We start from the raw sequence: 20,903 nt of genomic DNA on the forward strand, positions 1-20,903 counted from the left end.
GAGGAGAGAGAGGGGGAGAGGAGGAGAGAGAGGGGGAGAATTCCAGAGCTCAGCGCTGAGGGCACGGCCAACAATGGTGAGGTGAAGGAAGTGGGAGATGCACAAGAGGCCAGAGTTGGAGGATTTCAAAGCTCTCGGAGGATTGTAGGGCTGGAGGAGGTTACAGAGATAGGGAGGAGCAAGCTCATGGAGGGATTTGAACATGATGAAAATTTTAAAATTGAGGCGTTCCCAAGCGAGAGCCAAAGTAGGTCAGCGAGCACAGTGGGGTTTGGTGATTGGGACATGGTGCAGGTTAAGATATGGATCGCAGAATTTTGCATAAGCTTAAGTTTATGGAGGATGGAAGATGGGAGGCCGGCCAAGAGAACATTGGAATAGTTGAGTCTGGAGGTGACAAAAGCATGGATACGGGTTTCAACAACAGATGGGCTGAGGCAGGAACAGAGATATACAATCACAGCCATCTTCCTTTATGCCAGGTATGACTCTTGTGGTGATGGTGCTCCCATGATCGTGTTAGGTACGAAATTTTAGCCTATTGATGGTGAAGCAATGATGATATGTGTCCAGGTCAAGGTGGTGTCTAACTTGGCGGTGATCGTGTTCCCATGATGTTGCTGCTCTTATGCTTCTTAGTGGTAGAGGTCACAGGGCTGGAAGGTGAAAAGACTTTGGGCCCTGACGACATCCCAACTGAAGACCTGTGCACCAGAGCTAGCCGCTCCCCAGCCAAGCCATCCCAGTGCAGCTATTGGCATCTACCCAACAATGTGAAAAAGTGCCTGTCACAAAAAGGAAGCCAAATCTCACCTAGCGAATTAACGCACTTTCTGCCTCCTCCCGAGGACAGCTACTTTTGCCTCTCCTCTGGCATTCAGCCCTAGTACATCGTATATTCTGCAGCCACAGTGCGCCAGTGATGGAGGGGGTGGATATTGAGTTCATAGTCACAGGCATCGATCAAGTGAATACTTTGCCCTGGATACTGTCAAACTGCTTGTGTTGTTAGCAGCTGCATCCATCCAGTCAAGTAATGAGTATTCCATCACACTCGTGACTTGTGTCTTGTCGATGCTGGAAAGGGGTCAGGAGATGAGCCACTCGTCACAGAGTACCCAGCCTCTGCCCTGCTCTTGTAGCTATTCCAGTTAAACTTCTGGTCAGTTGGTGGCCCCTAGAATGTTGATGGTGGGGGACCCAATGACAGTGGTCCAGCTCAAACTGGATGTTATCCGGGTCCCATGGTAGGCTGGCATGGGCTGTCTCATTATCGGAGGAGTTATAAATGGAGCTGAATATTGGAATCATCAGCAAACAGTCCCACTCCTGACCTTATGATGGAAGGAAGATCATTGCTGAAGCAACTGAAGGTGGTTGGACTGAGGACACTTCCCTGAAGAACTCTTGCACTGATGTCCTGGGTTTCTGATGACCCCGACCATCTTCCTTTGTGTCAGATATGACTCCAGTGACTAGAGGGTTTTCTCTTTGTCCCCATTGGCCTCAGTTTTACAGAGGACGAGGTCAAGTAGGGTACTTCCTCTCGTTGGTTCTCTCATTACCTGACACAGGACCAGTCTGGCAACAGTGTCCTTCAGGTGATGATCATACTACTGAACCACAATGGTGGACAGTGAAGGCCCCACTCACAATGCATTAAGTATCTTTGCTTCCTCCCAATGATGTTCAACATGGAGGAGTCCTGATTCAACAATTGTGGAGGAGGAGCGACAGGTAGAAATTAACAGAAGGTTTTTTGTCTTGTTTGGGGTGAGGTCTGGAGGGTTAAGGTTGTTGTAGTAGTTGGTTTACAACTGAGTGCCTTTTAGATCCCTCAGAGGCATTAAGATTAACCAGATAGAATGACATTGGAGTAACTTGTAAACCAGATGAGGTAGGGTTGGGAATTGAACTTATTACCTCTGCTAGTTAGTAGCATAACCATGAGGCTACCATACCCTTAACCAATAACTACCGACCAATAGTATCTCTCTATTGTGAATGCCATAGAGGGAAGGGAATATTTCAAGAGCAGTGTGTTTTTCTGCCACTTGGTGTGTAACACAGAAAATAGCTCAGTTTAAATTAATACTTTTTCTTTACTAATTAGTTTAAATTAATACTTTTTCTTTAACATTTACCTGAGGAAGGAGGAAACCTCCGAAAGCTTGTAGATTTCAAATAAAAATCGTTGGACTATAACTTGGTGTTGTAAAATTGTTTACAATTGTCAACCCCAGTCCATCACCGGCATCTCCACATCATTACTAATTAGGACAGCTTTAATTATAAATTAATGAAAATAATTGATGTTCATTTTCTGAATGCATCCAATCACTCACCTGACGAAGGAGATAAGCTCCGAAAGCTTGTGATTTAAAATAAAACTGTTGGACTATAACCTGGTGCTGTGCGACTCCTCACAATTACCCCAATCATAATGACATGGAGGTTCTCGCACTTCCTGCCCATGCTGAATTTATGCCGCTCTCAGGGCTGATTTTACACAATCCCATTTTCATTTCTCTCTGACCCTACCGCATTCTTCTGTAAGTAATTATTCATTCACTTTTTGAATGCTATCATTGATTGAGCATCAATCACCACTTGTGGCAAATAATTTCTTTGATGTAAAACTTCCCTCTAATCTCGACCTTTATGTATCGAGAGCTTACTCTGAGATCGTGGCCTCTTTGATTTGCCTACAAATAGATCTTTACTTTCTAATTTTATCGAGCATACCTTTTCTCAATCTTCTCCATTCAATAGACTATAACCCTCATTGCCTCCGGCCTGCCTTGTATCTCCAATCCCTCATCCTGATGAAGCTGAGTTGCAATTTGTCCAGCTTTATTATCTCCCTCTGATAGTGAGGAGCCGACAGTGTTCCAGACGTAGCCTTACCATCGATTTGTAAATAGTCGTGACCTCTTTGCTTTTGTACTCATAGAATCATAGAATCATAGAAGTTTACAACATGGAAACAGGCCCTTCGGCCCAACATGTCCATGTCGCCCAGTTTATACCACTAAGCTTGTCCCAATTGCCTGCACTTGGCCCATATCCCTCTATACCCATCTTACCCATGTAACTGTCCAAATGCTTTTTAAAAGACAAAATTGTACCCGCCTCTACTACTGCCTCTGGCAGCTCGTTCCAGACACTCACCACCCTTTGAGTGAAAAAATTGCCCCTCTGGACCCTTTTGTATCTCTCCCCTCTCACCTTAAATCTATGCCCCCTCGTTATAGACTCCCCTACCTTTGGGAAAAGATTTTGACTATCGACCTTATCTATGCCCCTCATTATTTTATAGACTTCTATAAGATCACCCCTTAACCTCCTACTCTCCAGGGAAAAAAGTCTCAGCCTATCCAACCTCTCCCTATAAGTCAAACCATCAAGTCCCGGTAGCATCCTAGTAAATCTTTTCTGCACTCTTTCTAGTTTAATAATATCCTTTCTATAATAGGGTGACCAGAACTGTACACAGTATTCCAAGTGTGGCCTTACTAATGTCTTGTACAACTTCAACAAGACATCCCAACTCCTGTATTCAATGTTCTGACCAATGAAACCAAGCATGCTGAATGCCTTCTTCACCACCCTATCCACCTGTGACTCCACTTTCAAGGAGCTATGAACCTGTACTCCTAGATCTCTTTGTTCTATAACTCTCCCCAACGCCCTACCATTAACGGAGTAGGTCCTGGCCCGATTCGATCTACCAAAATGCATCACCTCACATTTATCTAAATTAAACTCCATCTGCCATTCATCGGCCCAGGAGTAAAACCGAACCTCATTCTTGCCAGGAATGTTGGCACTAACTGAACCAATGAGTATTTTATGTTAATGTGTTGTTTGCAGGGTGGGTGTATCACCAAATTGGAGCAAGTCCTGGCCGATCACCTTCTGATTATTGGAGCAGTTGGCATTGGATTAGCTTGTCTTCAGGTGAGTCACATCACCAGTCTTGGAACACCACTGGTAATGAGGGCACTGAGCAGACTAGTCTTCTCAAGCCATGTCGAAGCTGGCATGATGGATTCATAATACTTAGTCTGGCATGTGGATAGGGTCCTGCTTGGCCCCCATTCATGCCCAAGATGGCTCTTATAACAGAAGCCTGTTTCTCAGACAGTACAATCTACAGACGTGACAGATATAACGGTGAGAGCGTCCGTCGCTGTCTCAGACGGTGAGAGCAACTGTCACTGTCTCAGACGGTGAGAGCAACTGTCGCTGTCTCAGACGGTGAGAGCGTCCGTCACTGTCTCAGACGGTGAGAGCAACTGTCGCTGTCTCAGACGGTGAGAGCGTCCGTCACTGTCTCAGACGGTGAGAGGGTCCGTCGCTGTCTCAGACGGTGAGAGCGTCCGTCACTGTCTCAGACGGTGAGAGGGTCCGTCGCTGTCTCAGACGGTGAGAGCGTCCGTCACTGTCTCAGACGGTGAGAGCGTCCGTCGCTGTCTCAGACGGTGAGAGCGTCCGTCGCTGTCTCAGACGGTGAGAGGGTCCGTCGCTGTCTCAGACGGTGAGAGCGTCCGTCGCTGTCTCAGACGGTGAGAGCGTCCATCGCTGTCTCAGACGGTGAGAGGGTCCGTCGCTGTCTCAGACGGTGAGAGGGTCCGTCGCTGTCTCAGACGGTGAGAGCGTCCGTCGCTGTCTCAGACGGTGAGAGCGTCCGTCGCTGTCTCAGACGGTGAGAGGGTCCGTCACTGTCACAGACGGTGAGAGCGTCCGTCGCTGTCTCAGACGGTGAGAGTGTCGGCCCCTGTATCAGACGGTGAGAGCGTCCGTCACTGTCTCAGACGGTGAGATCGTCGGCCCCTGTCTCAGACGGTGAGAGGGTCCGTCGCTGTCTCAGACGGTGAGAGCGTCCGTCGCTGTCTCAGACGGTGAGAGCGTCCGTCGCTGTCTCAGACGGTGAGAGCGTCCGTCACTGTCTCAGACGGTGAGATCGTCGGCCCCTGTCTCAGACGGCGAAAGCGTCCGTCACGGTCTGGGACGGTGAGTGCGTCCGTCACGGTCTGGGACGGTGAGAGCGTCCGTCACGGTCTGGGACGGTGAGAGCGTCCGTCACGGTCTGGGACGGTGAGAGCGTCCGTCACGGTCTGGGACGGTGAGAGCGTCCGTCACGGTCTGGGACGGCGAGTGCGTCCATCACGGTCTCCGACGGTGAGACCGTCCGTCACGGTCTGGGACGGTGAGAGCGTCCGTCACGGTCTCCGACGGTGAGTGCGTCCGTCACGGTCTGGGACGGTGAGAGCGTCCGTCACGGTCTCCGACGGTGAGAGCGTCCGTCACGGTCTGGGACGGCGAGTGCGTCCGTCACGGTCTGGGACGGCGAGTGCGTCCGTCACGGTCTCCGACGGTGAGAGCGTCCGTCACGGTCTGGGACGGCGAGTGCGTCCGTCACGGTCTGGGACGGCGAGAGCGTCCGTCACGGTCTGGGACGGCGAGTGCGTCCGTCACGGTCTGGGACGGCGAGTGCGTCCGTCACGGTCTGGGACGGCGAGTGCGTCCGTCACGGTCTGGGACGGCGAGTGCGTCCGTCACGGTCTGGGACGGCGAGAGCGTCCGTCACGGTCTGGGACGGCGAGTGCGTCCGTCACGGTCTGGGACGGCGAGAGCGTCCGTCACGGTCTGGGACGGCGAGTGCGTCCGTCACGGTCTGGGACGGCGAGTGCGTCCGTCACGGTCTGGGACGGCGAGTGCGTCCGTCACGGTCTGGGACGGTGAGTGCGTCCGTCACGGTCTCCATGGAACCCTGGCAGTCGCCCCAACACCTGGTTTCTTTGGGTGCTCCTGTGATTGGATGCTCGTGGGCTGATGTGCGGATGGGAATGGCCCTCTGTCCTGTGATGGTCTTTGTGACCGGCCGGCCCTCACTGCTGATTCAAACCTTGTTCCACCCCCCAGGGAAGCCCTGGAAATCTGGAGTGACCAGAATTGGTGAATTGGGTATTTGAAATATTTGTACCTCAGGTTTATTACACACCACACCTGTACTTTCTGCAATTCATCAGTGGGTTTATGCGATGGGCAAAATGGAATCAGAAGTGAACTTTCAGTGGGTTGATTTTAAACTCAGTGTCTAAATGCTAATTACCATTGAACCAGAAATAGGTTCAGTGTTTGTGTCAGATTTCAGGTCAGTGATGAAGATGTTGACGATGATACCTTTCATAACACGATGTATGAAAGCATTTCCCCAGAACTTCCTGCAACAATTAAATTTCCATTGCACATCAAGCAGTTGAGTTCTTGTTTTTACGATTGGCCCAGATAGGGCTCTGATTTTCAGGCCACTGTATTAATTTATGCGAGTTGAAACACTTCAGGTCTACTTGCATGTATAAGTTTTCTTGCCGGTTTATTTAATTTGTTGAGTGCTGGGAATGTTCGACTGCAAACTATAAATACAGAAATTGCTAAGTGGCTAATTTCTAAAGCTGCCATTCTTTGTCTTTGCCCATTTTGTCTGCCAGCTGGTTGGGGCCTTCCTGGCCGTCAGTTTCATCTGTATTCTCATCAAAGAAGAGGAGGACGATGAGTATTCTCAGACCTGATTGGTTAGCATTTTGAGGGCAGTCAGTTGCCTGCGATTGTTTTCATGCTAATAACCAAACCTGTCCCATTCCCACCCTCCTTTCCTTATCCCATTCCCACCCTCCTTTCCTTATCCCATTCCCACCTTCCTTTCCTTTTCCCATTCCCACCCTCCTTTCCTTGTCCCATTCCCACCCTCCTTTCCTTATCCCATTCCCACCCTCCTTTCCTTATCCCATTCCCACCCTCCTTTCCTTATCCCATTCCCACCCTCCTTTCCTTATCCCATTCCCACCCTCCTTTCCTTTTCCCATTCCCACCCTCCTCTCCTTATCCCATTCCCACCCTCCTTTCCTTATCCCATTCCCATCCTCTCCTTATCCCATTCCCATCCTCCTTTCCTTATCCCATTCCCACCCTCCTTTCCTTGTCCCATTCCCACCCTCCTTTCCTTGTCCCATTCCCACCCTCCTTTCCTCATCCCATTCCCACCCTCCTTTCCTTATCCCATTCCCACCCTTCTTGCCTTACACCATCATCCCTTTTGCCATTTAATCACTCCTGCCCTCCACCCAATCACAGACCACCTCTTTTTTCCTCCCCCCTTTCCCGGACTCTGTATTTGCTCAAAAACTGTTTAATCTTCAACTTTTTCCAGTTCTGACAAAAGGTCTTGGACCTGAAACATTAACTCTGTTTCTTTCTCCACAGATGCTGCCTCACTTGCTGAATATTTCCAGCATTTTCTGCTTTTATTGCTGTTATATACTCACGGCTGCTCTAATCCCAAACTTCCTTTGCCTGCATTGTTTTTGTTAAGTTGCCATTATTTGATTTTGGTTCCCGCATTATGGTTTATCCATTCCATTTGTATCAGCTGGTCATGGTAAATATTGACAGTGATGATATAGAATTGGACCTGTTGTAAATTTGAACTCACGATGTTGTTTCGGCCACTTTGAGCTATTTTGTTTTCCCGTCGCGCTCATTTATTTGGAGGGAGATCATATGGCCGCACTCAGATCACAGCTGACCACTGGGTGATGTGCAAGAGAAGCCCTGGTCACCTTCCCTTCTCTCCCTTGGGTCAGGGCAGCCCACCTTAATTCATCCATCCAGAAAGATCCTAAAATTCTCCCAGTGACACGTGATATAATTTGGCTTTTTTACAAATTGTTTCCTTAACCCCCGCCCACCTTTTCTACAATGAATACTGTTCAGTGTGAGCTGGACAGTTGCCCCGCTGGCACCTAATCCATTGAAACATATAAAATTCTCACAGTACCGGACAGACTAGATGCAGGGAGGATGTTCCCGATGGCTGGGGAGTCCAGAACCAGGGGTCACAGTCTCAGGATACAGGATATGCCATTTAGAACCGAGATGAGGAGAAATTTCTTCACTCAGAGGGTGGTGAACCTGTGGAATTCTCTACCACAGAAGGCAGTGGAGGCCAAGTCATTAGATGTATTCAAGAAGGAGATAGATATATTTCTTAATGCTAAAGGGATCAAGGGATATGGGGAAAAAGCGGGAACAGGGTACTGAGTTAGATGATCAGCCATGATCATTTTGAATGGCGGAGCAGGCCCGAAGGGCCGAATGGCCTACTCTTGCTCCTATTTTCTATGTTTCTATGGGAGAGGAGACTGGGGGAGTGGGAGACTAGGGGAAGGGAAGACTAGGGGGGGAAGGGGAGACTGGGGAGGTGGAGAGAAATGGGGGAAGGGTGAGACATGGGGGGAGGGAGACATGGGGCGGGTGAGAGAAGGACATGGGGGGAGGGGATTTCATGGGAGGGGAGACATGGGGGGAGGGGGAGACATGAGGGAGGGGAGACATGGGAAAAGGGGAGAGACATTGAGTGAGGGGAGATATGGGGGGAAGGGGGAGACATGGAGGGAAACATGGGGAGGGGAAGAATGGGGGGAGGTGAAGACTGGGAGTAGAAATGATGGTCTCCACAGTGCAGATACATTTATGGTAAGACTGTTAATTATTTCTATGAAAAGGCAGAGTAATTTAAGAAAAATACACTCCCACCAGACTTTCTTTCCCTTTTAAATTAACAACTACATTTTACTTTAGAGAAAATAAAACCAAGTTTGATTTGAGGTGGAGGCTTTCTTGACATAGAAAAGGGATACTGGCAAACATTAAAAACTGAAAATTAAATTGTAGCTGAGATTTCCATTTGGAAACAGCATGTGTTTATTTTAATGTGTGGACATTTGTGACCAGTGTCGCTCTGACAGCTAGAAGTGGGGACATGAGTCAGTGTTACAGTCAGGGACGGGGCTAATTCCAAGGGGCTGCCGATTTGGAACAGAATACCCTCGATAACCTCCTCACACAAAGTAAATTATTTGCACTTAGTTTTGGCCAAGGCCTAATATACAAAATTGGCTGACCTCAGTGATTGAGGGTCATGACCCCTGACCCCACTGGCTCCGCCACTGATTATAGCCGTGATGCGGAGATGCCGGTGATGGACTGGGGTTGACAATTGTAAACAATTTTACACCAAGTTATAGTCCAACGATTTTTATTTGAAATCTACAAGCTTTCGGAGACTTCCTCCTTCCTCAGGTAAATGTTTCAGGAGCTCCTTGAAGCCTACGCATTTATACATATAGAACAATACATGGTGTTTACAGACTGCCCCTGCAACTGCCCGTTGCCAAGGCAATCACCGTGTTCAGACAGAGAGGTGTCACCTACAGAACCCCCGAATACACATTCAACAAAAAAACAAACAGGAAAAAAAAAGAGAGAGAGGCAGAAACATCCGGAAGGCAGAGAAAGCCAGCAAATGACCCATTATATTAAAAAGATAGCTTTTGTTCGCTGGTGGAGTTACGTGTAGCGTGACATGAACCCAAGATCCCGGTTGAGGCCATCCTCATGGGTGCGGAACTTGGCTATCAATTTCTGCTCGACGATTTTGCGTTGTCGTGTGTCTCGAAGGCCGCCTTGGAGAACGCTTACCCGAAGATCAGTGGCTGAATGTCCTTGACTGCTGAAGTGTTCCCCGACTGGGAGGGAACCCTCCTGTTTGGCGATTGTTGCGCGGTGTCCGTTCATCCGTTGTCGCAGTGTCTGCATGGTCTCGCCAATGTACCATGCTCTGGGGCATCCTTTCCTGCACCATATGAGGTAGACAACGTTAGCCGAGTCACAGGAGTATGAACCATGCACCTGGTGGGTGGTGTCCTCTCGAGTGATGGTGGTATCTGTGTCGATGATCTGGCATGTCTTGCAGAGGTTACCGTGGCAGGGTTGTGTGGTGTCGTGGACGCTGTTCTCCTGAAAGCTAGGTAATTTGCTGCGAACGATGGTCTGTTTGAGGTTGGGTGGCTGTTTAAAGGCGAGTAGTGGAGGTGTGGGGATGGCCATAGCGAGGTGTTCGTCGTCATTGATGACATGTTGAAGGCTGCGGAGAACATGGTGTAGTTTCTCCGCTCCGGGGAAGTACTGGACGACGAAGGGTACTCTGTTGGTTGCGTCCCGTGTTAGTCTTCTGAGGAGGTCTATGCGATTTTTCGCTGTGGCCCGTCGGAACTGTTGATCGATGAGTCGAGCATCATATCCCGTTCTTACTAGGGCGTCTTTCAGCGTCTGTAGGTGTCCATCGCGTTCCTCCACGTCTGAGCAGACCCTGTGTATTCGCAGGGCCTGTCCATAGGGGATGGCCTCTTTGACGTGGTTAGGGTGGAAGCTGGAAAAGTGGAGCATCGTGAGGTTGTCCGTGGGCTTGCGGTAGAGTGAGGTGCTGAGGTGCCCGTCTTTGATGGAGATTCGTGTGTCCAAGAAGGAAACTGATTCTGAGGAGTAGTCCATGGTGAGCTTGATGGTGGGATGGAACTTGTTGATGTTATCGTGTAGTCTCTTTAGTGATTCTTCGCCGTGGGTCCATAGAAAGAAAATGTCGTCGATGTATCTGGTGTATAGCGTTGGTTGGAGGTCCTGTGCAGTGAAGAAGTCCTGCTCGAACTTGTGCGTGAAAATGTTGGCGTATTGGGGTGCAAATTTGTTCCCCATGGCTGTTCCGTGCGTTTGGGTAAAGAACTGGTTGTCGAAGGTGAAGACATTGTGATCCAGGATGAAGCGGATGAGTTGTAGGATGGCTTTTGGAGATTGGCTGTTGTTGGTGTTGAGTATTGATGCTGTCGCAGCGATGCCGTCATCGTGGGGGATACTGGTGTAGAGTGCCGAGACGTCCATCGTGGTGAGAAGTGTTCCTGTTTAAACTGGTCCGTGGGTACTGAGTTTTTGTAGGAAGTCTGTAGTGTCGCGACAGAAGCTGGGGGTTCCCTGTACGATGGGTTTCAGGATGCCCTCAATGTATCCAGAGAGGTTCTCACACAGGGTTCCGTTACCTGATACGATAGGACGTCCGGGTGTGTTGGCTTTGTGTATCTTTGGGAGGCAGTAGAAGTCTCCCACGTCGGGAGTACGTGGGATGAGAGTGCGTAGGATGCTTTGCAGGTCTGGATCGAAGGTCTTGATCAGTTTGTTGAGCTGATGGGTGTGTTCTTTGGTCGGGTCTGCGGGTAACCGTCTGTAGTGTTCCTGGTTGTCCAGTTGTCGGTATGCTTCTTTGCAATAGTCCATTCTGTTCTGTATGACGATGGCTCGTCCTTTGTCCGCTGGTTTGATGACGATGTTGCGGTTGGTCTTGAGAGCGTTGATGGCGTTGCGTTGTGCTCGGGTGACATTCTGGACTGTCTTCCGAGTGCGGCTGATGAATCTGGCATTGACGCTTTTCCTGACAGCTTGGGCATACATGTCAAGCTGAGGGCAGCGACTCTCTGGAGGAGTCCAGTTTGACTCTTTCCTCTTCGGTTGCTGTACCGCGGATCCCTCTGTCTGCTGTTCTGGATCATTGATTGTCTCATTGGGTTCGCTGTTGAAATCTTGGGGTTTGTGGTAGAATTCCCGGAGCCTCATTCTCCTGATGAATTCCTCTGTGTCCGCCGCGAGACTAGTGGGGTCCATTTTGGTGGTGGGGCAGAAATTGAGCCCTCGGATGAGAACTTCGATTTCGTCTGGTTGAAGGGTGTGGTCGGATAAATTGACGATAGACTTCCCTGTGGTTGCAACCGTGGTACCTGGGGAAGCTTGGTCGATGCTGGTGGTGATGCCGAGTTTCTCAAGCTTCCTGCTTTTGGTTTTCATGTAGGCAGCGTATCACAATGTCTTCACCTTCGATAACCAGTTCTTTACCCAAACACACGGAACAGCCATGGGGACCAAATTCGCACCCCAATACGCCAACATTTTCATGCACAAGTTCGAGCAGGACTTCTTCACTGCACAGGACCTCCAACCAACACTATACACCAGATACATCGACGACATTTTCTTTCTATGGACCCACGGCAAGGAATCACTAAAGAGACTACACGATAACATCAACAAGTTCCATCCCACCATCAAGCTCACCATGGACTACTCCTCAGAATCAGTTTCTTTCTTGGACACACGAATCTCCATCAAAGACGGGCACCTCAGCACCTCACTCTACCGCAAGCCCACGGACAACCTCACGATGCTCCACTTTTCCAGCTTCCACCCTAACCACGTCAAAGAGGCCATCCCCTATGGACAGGCCCTGCGAATACACAGGGTCTGCTCAGACGAGGAGGAACGGGATGGACACCTACAGACTCTGAAAGACGCCCTGGTAAGAACGGGATATGACGCTCGACTCATCGATCAACAGTTCCGACGGGCCACAGCGAAAAATCGCATAGACCTCCTCAGAAGACTAACACGGGACGCAACCAACAGAGTACCCTTCGTCGTCCAGTACTTCCCCGGAGCGGAGAAACTACGCCATGTTCTCCGCAGCCTTCAACATGTCATCAATGACGACGAACACCTCGCTATGGCCATCCCCACACCTCCACTACTCACCTTTAAACAGCCACCCAACCTCAAACAGACCATCGTTCGCAGCAAATTACCCAGCTTTCAGGAGAACAGCGTCCACGACACCACACAACCCTGCCACGGAAACCTCTGCAAGACATGCCAGATCATCGACACAGATACCACCATCACACGAGAGGACACCACCCACCAGGTGCATGGTTCATACTCCTGTGACTCGGCCAACGTTGTCTACCTCATACGTTGCAGGAAAGGATGCCCCAGAGCATGGTACATTGGCGAGACCATGCAGACGCTGCGACAACGGATGAACGGACACCGCGCAACAATCGCCAGACAGGAGGGTTCCCTCCCAGTCGGGGAACACTTCAGCAGTCATGGACATTCATCCACCGACCTTCGGGTAAGCGTACTCCAAGGCGGCCTTCGAGACACACGACAACGCAAAATCGTCGAGCAGAAATTGATAGCCAAGTTCCGCACCCATGAGGACGGCCTCAACCGGGATCTTGGGTTCATGTCACACTACACGTAACCCCACCAGCGAACAAAAGCTATCTTTTTAATATAATGGGTCATTTGCTGGCTTTCTCTGCCTTCCGGATGTTTCTGCCTCTCTCTCTGTTTTTTTTTCCTGTTTGTTTTTTTGTTGAATGTGTATTCGGGGGTTCTGTAGGTGACACCTCTCTGTCTGAACACGGTGATTGCCTTGGCAACGGGCAGTTGCAGGGGCAGTCTGTAAACACCATGTATTGTTCTATATGTATAAATGCGTAGGCTTCAAGGAGCTCCTGAAACATTTACCTGAGGAAGGAGGAAGTCTCCGAAAGCTTGTGAATTTAAAATAAAATTGCTGGACTATAACTTGGTGTTGTAAAATTGTTTGCAACTGATTATAGCCTCCAGTTGTATGTTCATGCATGGCCTGTTCTGTGAACCATTCACTGAATCGGGCTGTTGGAAAGGCTCGGCCAAGGGCTACCTGTGGACAATGCAAGTTATTTTGTGATGATCAAATTTTGTTTGATAATCGCTTCTGTAAAGCACCTTGGGACGTTTTACTACGTTAAAATCGCTGTATTAATACAAGTTCTGTTGTTGTTGATCCAGTCGTCTGTCTTAACAAAAAAGTCATGTAAATACTTTCTGTATAATTGTGCTTTTCCATGACATGCTTCATGATTCTCAGACAGGGACATAAGGTGAGTTACTCAAACCCTCCCCACAGTGACCAATCCCGGGCTCCTCTCCCCACAGTAACCAATCCCGGGCTCCTCTCCCCACAGTAACCAATCCCAGGCTCCTCTCCCCACAGTAACCAATCCCGGGCTCCTCTCCCCACAGTGACCAATCCCGGGCTCCTCTCCCCACAGTAACCAATCCCGGGCTCCTCTCCCCACAGTAACCAATCCCGGGCTCCTCTCCCCACAGTAACCAATCCCAGGCTCCTCTCCCCACAGTAACCAATCCCGGGCTCCTCTCCCCACAGTGACCAATCCCGGGCTCCTCTCCCCACAGTAACCAATCCCGGGCTCCTCTCCCCACAGTAACCAATCCCGGGCTCCTCTCCCCACAGTAACCAATCCCAGGCTCCTCTCCCCACAGTAACCAATCCCGGGCTCCTCTCCCCACAGTAACCAATCCCGGGCTCCTCTCCCCACAGTAACCAATCCCGGGCTCCTCTCCCCACAGTAACCAATCCCGGGCTCCTCTCCCCACAGTAACCAATCCCGGGCTCCTCTCCCCACAGTGACCAATCCCGGGCTCCTCTCCCCACAGTAACCAATCCCGGGCTCCTCTCCCCACAGTGACCAATCCCGGGCTCCTCTCCCCACAGTAACCAATCCCGGGCTCCTCTCCCCACAGTAACCAATCCCGGGCTCCTCTCCCCACAGTAACCAATCCCGGGCTCCTCTCCCCACAGTAACCAATCCCGGGCTCCTCTCCCCACAGTAACCAATCCCAGGCTCCTCTCCCCACAGTGACCAATCCCGGGCTCCTCTCCCCACAGTAACCAATCCCAGGCTCCTCTCCCCACAGTAACCAATCCCAGGCTCCTCTCCCCACAGTAACCAATCCCGGGCTCCTCTCCCCACAGTAACCAATCCCGGGCTCCTCTCCCCACAGTAACCAATCCCGGGCTCCTCACCCCACAGTAACCAATCCCGGGCTCCTTTCCCCACAGTAACCAATCCCGGGCTCCTCTCCCCACAGTAACCAATCCCGGGCTCCTCTCCCCACAGTAACCAATCCCGGGCTCCTCTCCCCACAGTAACCAATCCCGGGCTCCTCTCCCCACAGTGACCAATCCCGGGCTCCTCTCCCCACAGTAACCAATCCCGGGCTCCTCTCCCCACAGTGACCAATCCCGGGCTCCTCTCCCCACAGTAACCAATCCCGGGCTCCTCTCCCCACAGTAACCAATCCCGGGCTCCTCTCTCCACAGTAACCAATCCCGGGCTCCTCTCTCCACAGTGACCAATCCCGGGCTCCTCTCCCCACAGTGACCAATCCCGGGCTCCTCTCTCCACAGTAACCAATCCCGGGCTCCTCTCCGCACAGTGACCAATCCCGGGCTCCTCTCCCCACAGTGACCAATCCCGGGCTCCTCTCCCCACAGTAACCAATCCCGGGCTCCTCTCCCCACAGTAACCAATCCCGGGCTCCTCTCCCCACAGTGACCAATCCCGGGCTCCTCTCCCCACAGTGACCAATCCCGGGCTCCTCTCCCCACAGTGACCAATCCCGGGCTCCTCTCCCCACAGTGACCAATCCCGGGCTCCTCTCCCCACAGTGACCAATCCCGGGCTCCTCTCCCCACAGTAACCAATCCCGGGCTCCTCTCTCCACAGTGACCAATCCCGGGCTCCTCTCCCCACAGTAACCAATCCCGGGCTCCTCCCCCCACAGTAACCAATCCCGGGCTCTTCACCCCACAGTAACCAATCCCGGGCTCCTCTCCCCACAGTGACCAATCCCGGGCTCCTCTCCCCACAGTGACCAATCCCGGGCTCCTCTCCCCACAGTAACCAATCCCGGGCTCCTCCCCCCACAGTAACCAATCCCGGGCTCCTCTCCCCACAGTGACCAATCCCGGGCTCCTCTCCCCACAGTAACCAATCCCGGGCTCCTCTCCCCACAGTGACCAATCCCGGGCTCCTCTCCCCACAGTAACCAATCCCGGGCTCCTCTCCGCACAGTGACCAATCCCGGGCTCCTCTCCCCACAGTAACCAATCCCGGGCTCCTCTCCCCACAGTAACCAATCCCGGGCTCCTCACCCCACAGTAACCAATCCCGGGCTCCTCTCCCCACAGTAACCAATCCCGGGCTCCTCTCCCCACAGTGACCAATCCCGGGCTCCTCTCCCCACAGTAACCAATCCCGGGCTCCTCTCCCCACAGTAACCAATCCCGGGCTCCTCTCCCCACAGTGACCAATCCCGGGCTCCTCTCCCCACAGTAACCAATCCCGGGCTCCTCTCCCCACAGTAACCAATCCCAGGCTCCTCTCCCCACAGTAACCAATCCCGGGCTCCTCTCCCCACAGTAACCAATCCCAGGCTCTTCACCCCACAGTAACCAATCCCAGGCTCTTCACCCCACAGTAACCAATCCCGGGCTCCTCTCCCCACAGTGACCAATCCCGGGCTCCTCTCCCCACAGTAACCAATCCCGGGCTCCTCTCCCCACAGTGACCAATCCCGGGCTCCTCTCCCCACAGTAACCAATCCCGGGCTCCTCTCCCCACAGTGACCAATCCCGGGCTCCTCTCCCCACAGTGACCAATCCCGGGCTCCTCTCCCCACAGTAACCAATCCCGGGCTCCTCTCCCCACAGTGACCAATCCCAGGCTCTTCACCCCACAGTAACCAATCCCGGGCTCTTCACCCCACAGTAACCAATCCCGGGCTCCTCTCCCCACAGTAACCAATCCCAGGCTCTTCACCCCACAGTAACCAATCCCGGGCTCCTCTCCCCACAGTGACCAATCCCGGGCTCCTCTCCCCACAGTGACCAATCCCGGGCTCCTCTCCCCACAGTGACCAATCCCGGGCTCCTCTCCCCACAGTGACCAATCCCGGGCTCCTCTCCCCACAGTAACCAATCCCGGGCTCCTCTCCCCACAGTGACCAATCCCGGGCTCCTCTCCCCACAGTGACCAATCCCGGGCTCCTCTCCCCACAGTGACCAATCCCGGGCTCCTCTCCCCACAGTGACCAATCCCGGGCTCCTCTCCCCACAGTGACCAATCCCGGGCTCCTCTCCCCACAGTAACCAATCCCGGGCTCCTCTCCCCACAGTGACCAATCCCGGGCTCCTCTCCCCACAGTAACCAATCCCGGGCTCCTCTCCCCACAGTGACCAATCCCGGGCTCCTCTCCCCACAGTGACCAATCCCGGGCTCCTCTCCCCACAGTAACCAATCCCGGGCTCCTCTCCCCACAGTGACCAATCCCGGGCTCCTCTCCCCACAGTAACCAATCCCGGGCTCCTCTCCCCACAGTAACCAATCCCGGGCTCCTCTCCCCACAGTAACCAATCCTGGGCTCCTCTCCCCACAGTAACCAATCCCGGGCTCCTCTCCCCACAGTAACCAATCCCGGCCTTTCCCCACAGTAACCAATCCCGGGCTCCTCTCCCCACAGTAACCAATCCCGGGCTCTTCACCCCACAGTAACCAATCCCGGGCTCCTCTCCCCACAGTAACCAATCCCGGGCTCCTCTCCCCACAGTGACCAATCCCGGGCTCCTCTCCCCACAGTAACCAATCCCGGGCTCCTCTCCCCACAGTAACCAATCCCGGGCTCCTCTCCCCACAGTGACCAATCCCGGGCTCCTCTCCCCACAGTGACCAATCCCGGGCTCCTCTCCCCACAGTGACCAATCCCGGGCTCCTCTCCCCACAGTGACCAGCTCTTTCAAAGAACCGACACAGGCATGATGGGCCGAATGGCCTCCTCCTGTCTGGTAACATACTATGATTCTAGACGCCTTAAACTCAGTCTCCGTTTGGTTGTCTTTTTCTGCACTGGTTCCAGTGCCTGGATATCCCTGCTGTGGTACGGAGACCAGAATTGTACCCAGTGCTCCAGGTGTGGCCACATCAGTGCCCAGAATTGTACCTGGTACAATATTAATATTAAAGGGAGCATGGGCTGGAGCTTCACTTTTCCATTAGAGTAAAAGGTCTCAACACTAAGTCTACAAAGGTCCCTGGAGGTTAGATGAGCAATTTGTAAACACAGCTTCACACCAGACTAGAGTTCTACTGCATCCAGTGCCAAGTCTACACTTGTGTGATGGCTTCATGGTGGGAATGTTATTCTCCTTGTCAATACAGGTATCCTTGGCCCAGTCGCTAGCACATTCACCTCTGAGTCAGAAAGTTGTGGGTTCGAGCCCCACTTGAGTGCAAAATCCAGGCTGACACTCCAGTGCAGTACATAGGAACAGGAAGAGGCCATTTAGCCCCTCGAGCCTGTTCCACCGTTCAGTAAGATCATGGCTGGTCTGTGACCTAACTCCATCCACCCGTCTTAGCCCCATTTCCCTTAATACCTTTGGTTAACAAAAATCGATCAATCTCAGATTTAAAATTAACAGTTGAGCTAGCATCAGCTGCTATTTGCGGAAGAGAATTCCAAACTTCTACCACCCTTTGTGTGTAGAAGTTTTTTTCCTAACTTCACTCCTGAAAATCCTGGCTCTAATTTTTAGGCCTGTACTGAGGGAGTGCTGCACAGAGCTGCCATCTTTCGATGAGACGTTAAACCGAGGCCCCATCTGCCCTCTCAGGTGGACGCAGTAGATCTCAGTCACTATTTCGAAGAAGAGCAGGGGAGTTCTCCCCAGTGTCCTGACCAGTATTTATCCCTCAACCAACATCACTAAAACAGATTATCTGGTGATTATCTCATTGCCGTTTGTGAGACAGAGCTTGGGGCAAATTGGCTGCTGCGTTTCCTACATTACAACAGTGACTACACTTCAAAAGTACTTAATTGGCTGTAAAGTGCTTTGGGATGTCCTGATGTCATGATAGGTGCTATATAAATCCAAATCTTTCTTTACTGCTTTCAGGAGTGAGATTAGGAGCGGTCTCACATTGTACTATCACGATATTCACCAGAACCTCCTCTTCCACACAAAGTAGCACTTTTACTGCAGTTTGAGAGTTGCTCTGGGATTACATGGAAGCTACAGCACAGAAACAGGCCATTCGGCCCTTCCGATCTATGCCGGTGTTTATGCTGCACATGAGCCTCCTCCCACCCCTCTTCATCTAACTCGATCAGGATACCCTTCTATCCCTTTCTCCCTCGTGTTTATCGAGCTTCCCCTTAAATGCATCTGTGCTTTTGGTCTCAACTACTCCTTGTGGTAGCGAGTTCCACATTCTGAGTTTCCCTTTCCTTCTCCTCTCCCTCTCCCCCTGTTTAGCCCAATGTTGTGGCCCTTTTAAGAGTTGCTGACTTGCCAGAACAGAGAATTTGCACTTTGCAAGTCACGTGTTGCATTGAGATGTAAGATTTCTGCAGTGTTCTTTTATTTTACAGATCTGTGGAATGATATTTACTTGTTGTTTGTACAGAAGAATAAAAATGGATCTATACTGAGGATCGCTGTCCTACACTTCAACAGAATCATCACTCGCGGAGATGTCTTTAGACCAATTTAAAACTATTAAAGCATTTTATCTGTGCACGAGAATGTAGGGGCAGTATAATTTATAAATCAGTCTGCACTGCAACACCCTGTGACCCTGTGGCTACACCTTCGCTTTAATGCACGTGTTACAAGGCAGCATCATTAGAAGTGGTTTGTAGCCGAAGTTAAAATTAAATCTGAATCCAAGTATGATCCAGGCTCGCAAAGGATCTGTTGGAGTGCCTTATTAACACTAACTGCTTAGGATATAACACGTACATTTTGTTGCTGATTTAGTTACAAATGTGAATGAGGACCAGATGTAGAGTTAATTTCACAAGTCTAAATTGCTACTATTGCAAACTCTCAAATTAAATTGGTAAAATCAAGCCCCGTAACCTGGATAAAAATATTACTGGTTTATTTTTATGCATTGACTGTATCGTCATGTAAAGTATCTCACTTGGTTTTCTTGGTAATTGTTTTGATTTGGAGATGTTAAGTGTCATTTACACAGTTAGACCAGAAGGTGGAGACAGTTGCCTCAAGCACAATCCAGGTGTGTGATTACAGGAGCTGCTTAATTACACATCTGTCTGATGTATTGGACTAGAACCTGGTGGTGTCAGGTTCCTTACATGATGTATTCGTCATTCAATATGTCGCATCCTCTCATCTAATTGAATATGCAGCGATATCACGTCTTTCAAGATTCACCTATTACTGAGAACATATGTTAAACTTAACACAATTAAATGAAGGTATGTTTGTTAGAAATGGAAATAAAAATAAAATCCACTGAACTATATAATAAATTAATTTAAACAGGAATCATATCTTCACTGCTGTGTGCCATTTAAAATATTTTATTTCTTTAGTTTGTTAACCATTAATAAATTATCCCTATAATCTGATCAATTAGCTATGATGTTTTAGAAAATATAATCTTACAAATGTATGCTTTATTGTGAAAATGTATAAATAGCTGTTTGTTTTACTGAAATAAAACTCACTTATATTTTGCTTCATCTTTTACCAGCAGAATGAAATTAGTTGTAACCAGAGTGTCTGATTTTAATGCCCATTATTGTAATGTGGATTGATGCTTTATTTGCAGCCTGATTTATTGCAAACAGTGTGTTGATCATTGGAGCAAGAGCTATGAATCAGGATGTGATTGCTTGATTTATATTGTGGTATCGCAGCTCAGTCTCTGAATGTGCAAAACCATGTGAAATTCTTAATTATTCATTGAGGTAAGAATCAACAACATTTTGTCCATTTTCTCAAAATACCAAAAGAACTTCCAGTCCTTAACCAAAAACTACGGTATAAGGAGATGAAAATTGATTCCAGTGATCCTGGTTTCTTGTTTTGTTTTGGTGTCAGGTGATAGGAAGATGCTTCTACAGTTAATGAACTTCATTTTGTTACCATGTTGCTGATGCTGAAATGTTTGGAAAACGATTACAGAAAATAAACAAATTAATTCTTTTACTTCCTACTTTGTTTCAAATTAATTTTGAAAGAATACTTCGACTTGTTGTGAGTCAGAGATGGAACATTTGGTACTTTTGCTTCCAATGCAGTTTGATGGCCAAGATCGTTGGTGCTACGGAGTTTGCATCTTGTGAAAAATACTTGTGTAAAATCAACAAACATAACACTGCACTCTGTCAATGCTGATAGGTTATCCAATCGCCAGTTAGTTCAAACTGATTTTCTGCACTTCAGGCCATAGCTCTTGAAGTGAGGCAAAGTCTGGTGAACCGACAATTTGCTGGAGGTGTTGAAGAGATTG

The 20,903-nt window shown here is 50.1% G+C and overlaps 1 protein-coding gene across 7 annotated transcripts in view; it reads left to right on the plus strand.

The window, feature by feature from the left end:
• The window catches only part of tspan11 (tetraspanin 11), a 127,674-nt gene extending 107,075 nt beyond the window's left edge, over positions 1 to 20,599 (plus strand). For 2 of the 7 annotated variants that reach the window (XM_067999174.1, XM_067999175.1), the window contains exons 7-8: positions 3,874 to 3,960; positions 19,047 to 20,599. In XM_067999174.1, the coding sequence (XP_067855275.1) occupies positions 3,874 to 3,960; positions 19,047 to 19,133 (174 nt within the window). In that variant the 3' untranslated portion in view covers positions 19,134 to 20,599. Of the gene's footprint in view, positions 1 to 3,873; positions 3,961 to 6,497; positions 6,582 to 7,269; positions 7,380 to 19,011 lie in introns of those variants that run through there. The other 5 variants (XM_067999177.1, XM_067999176.1, XM_067999178.1 and 2 more) reach the window with 5 other exon arrangements.
• Positions 20,600 to 20,903: the final 304 nt, after the last annotated feature.

This window comes from Heptranchias perlo, chromosome 18, assembly GCF_035084215.1.
Source record: "Heptranchias perlo isolate sHepPer1 chromosome 18, sHepPer1.hap1, whole genome shotgun sequence".
NCBI classification, from domain to species: domain Eukaryota; kingdom Metazoa; phylum Chordata; class Chondrichthyes; order Hexanchiformes; family Hexanchidae; genus Heptranchias; species Heptranchias perlo.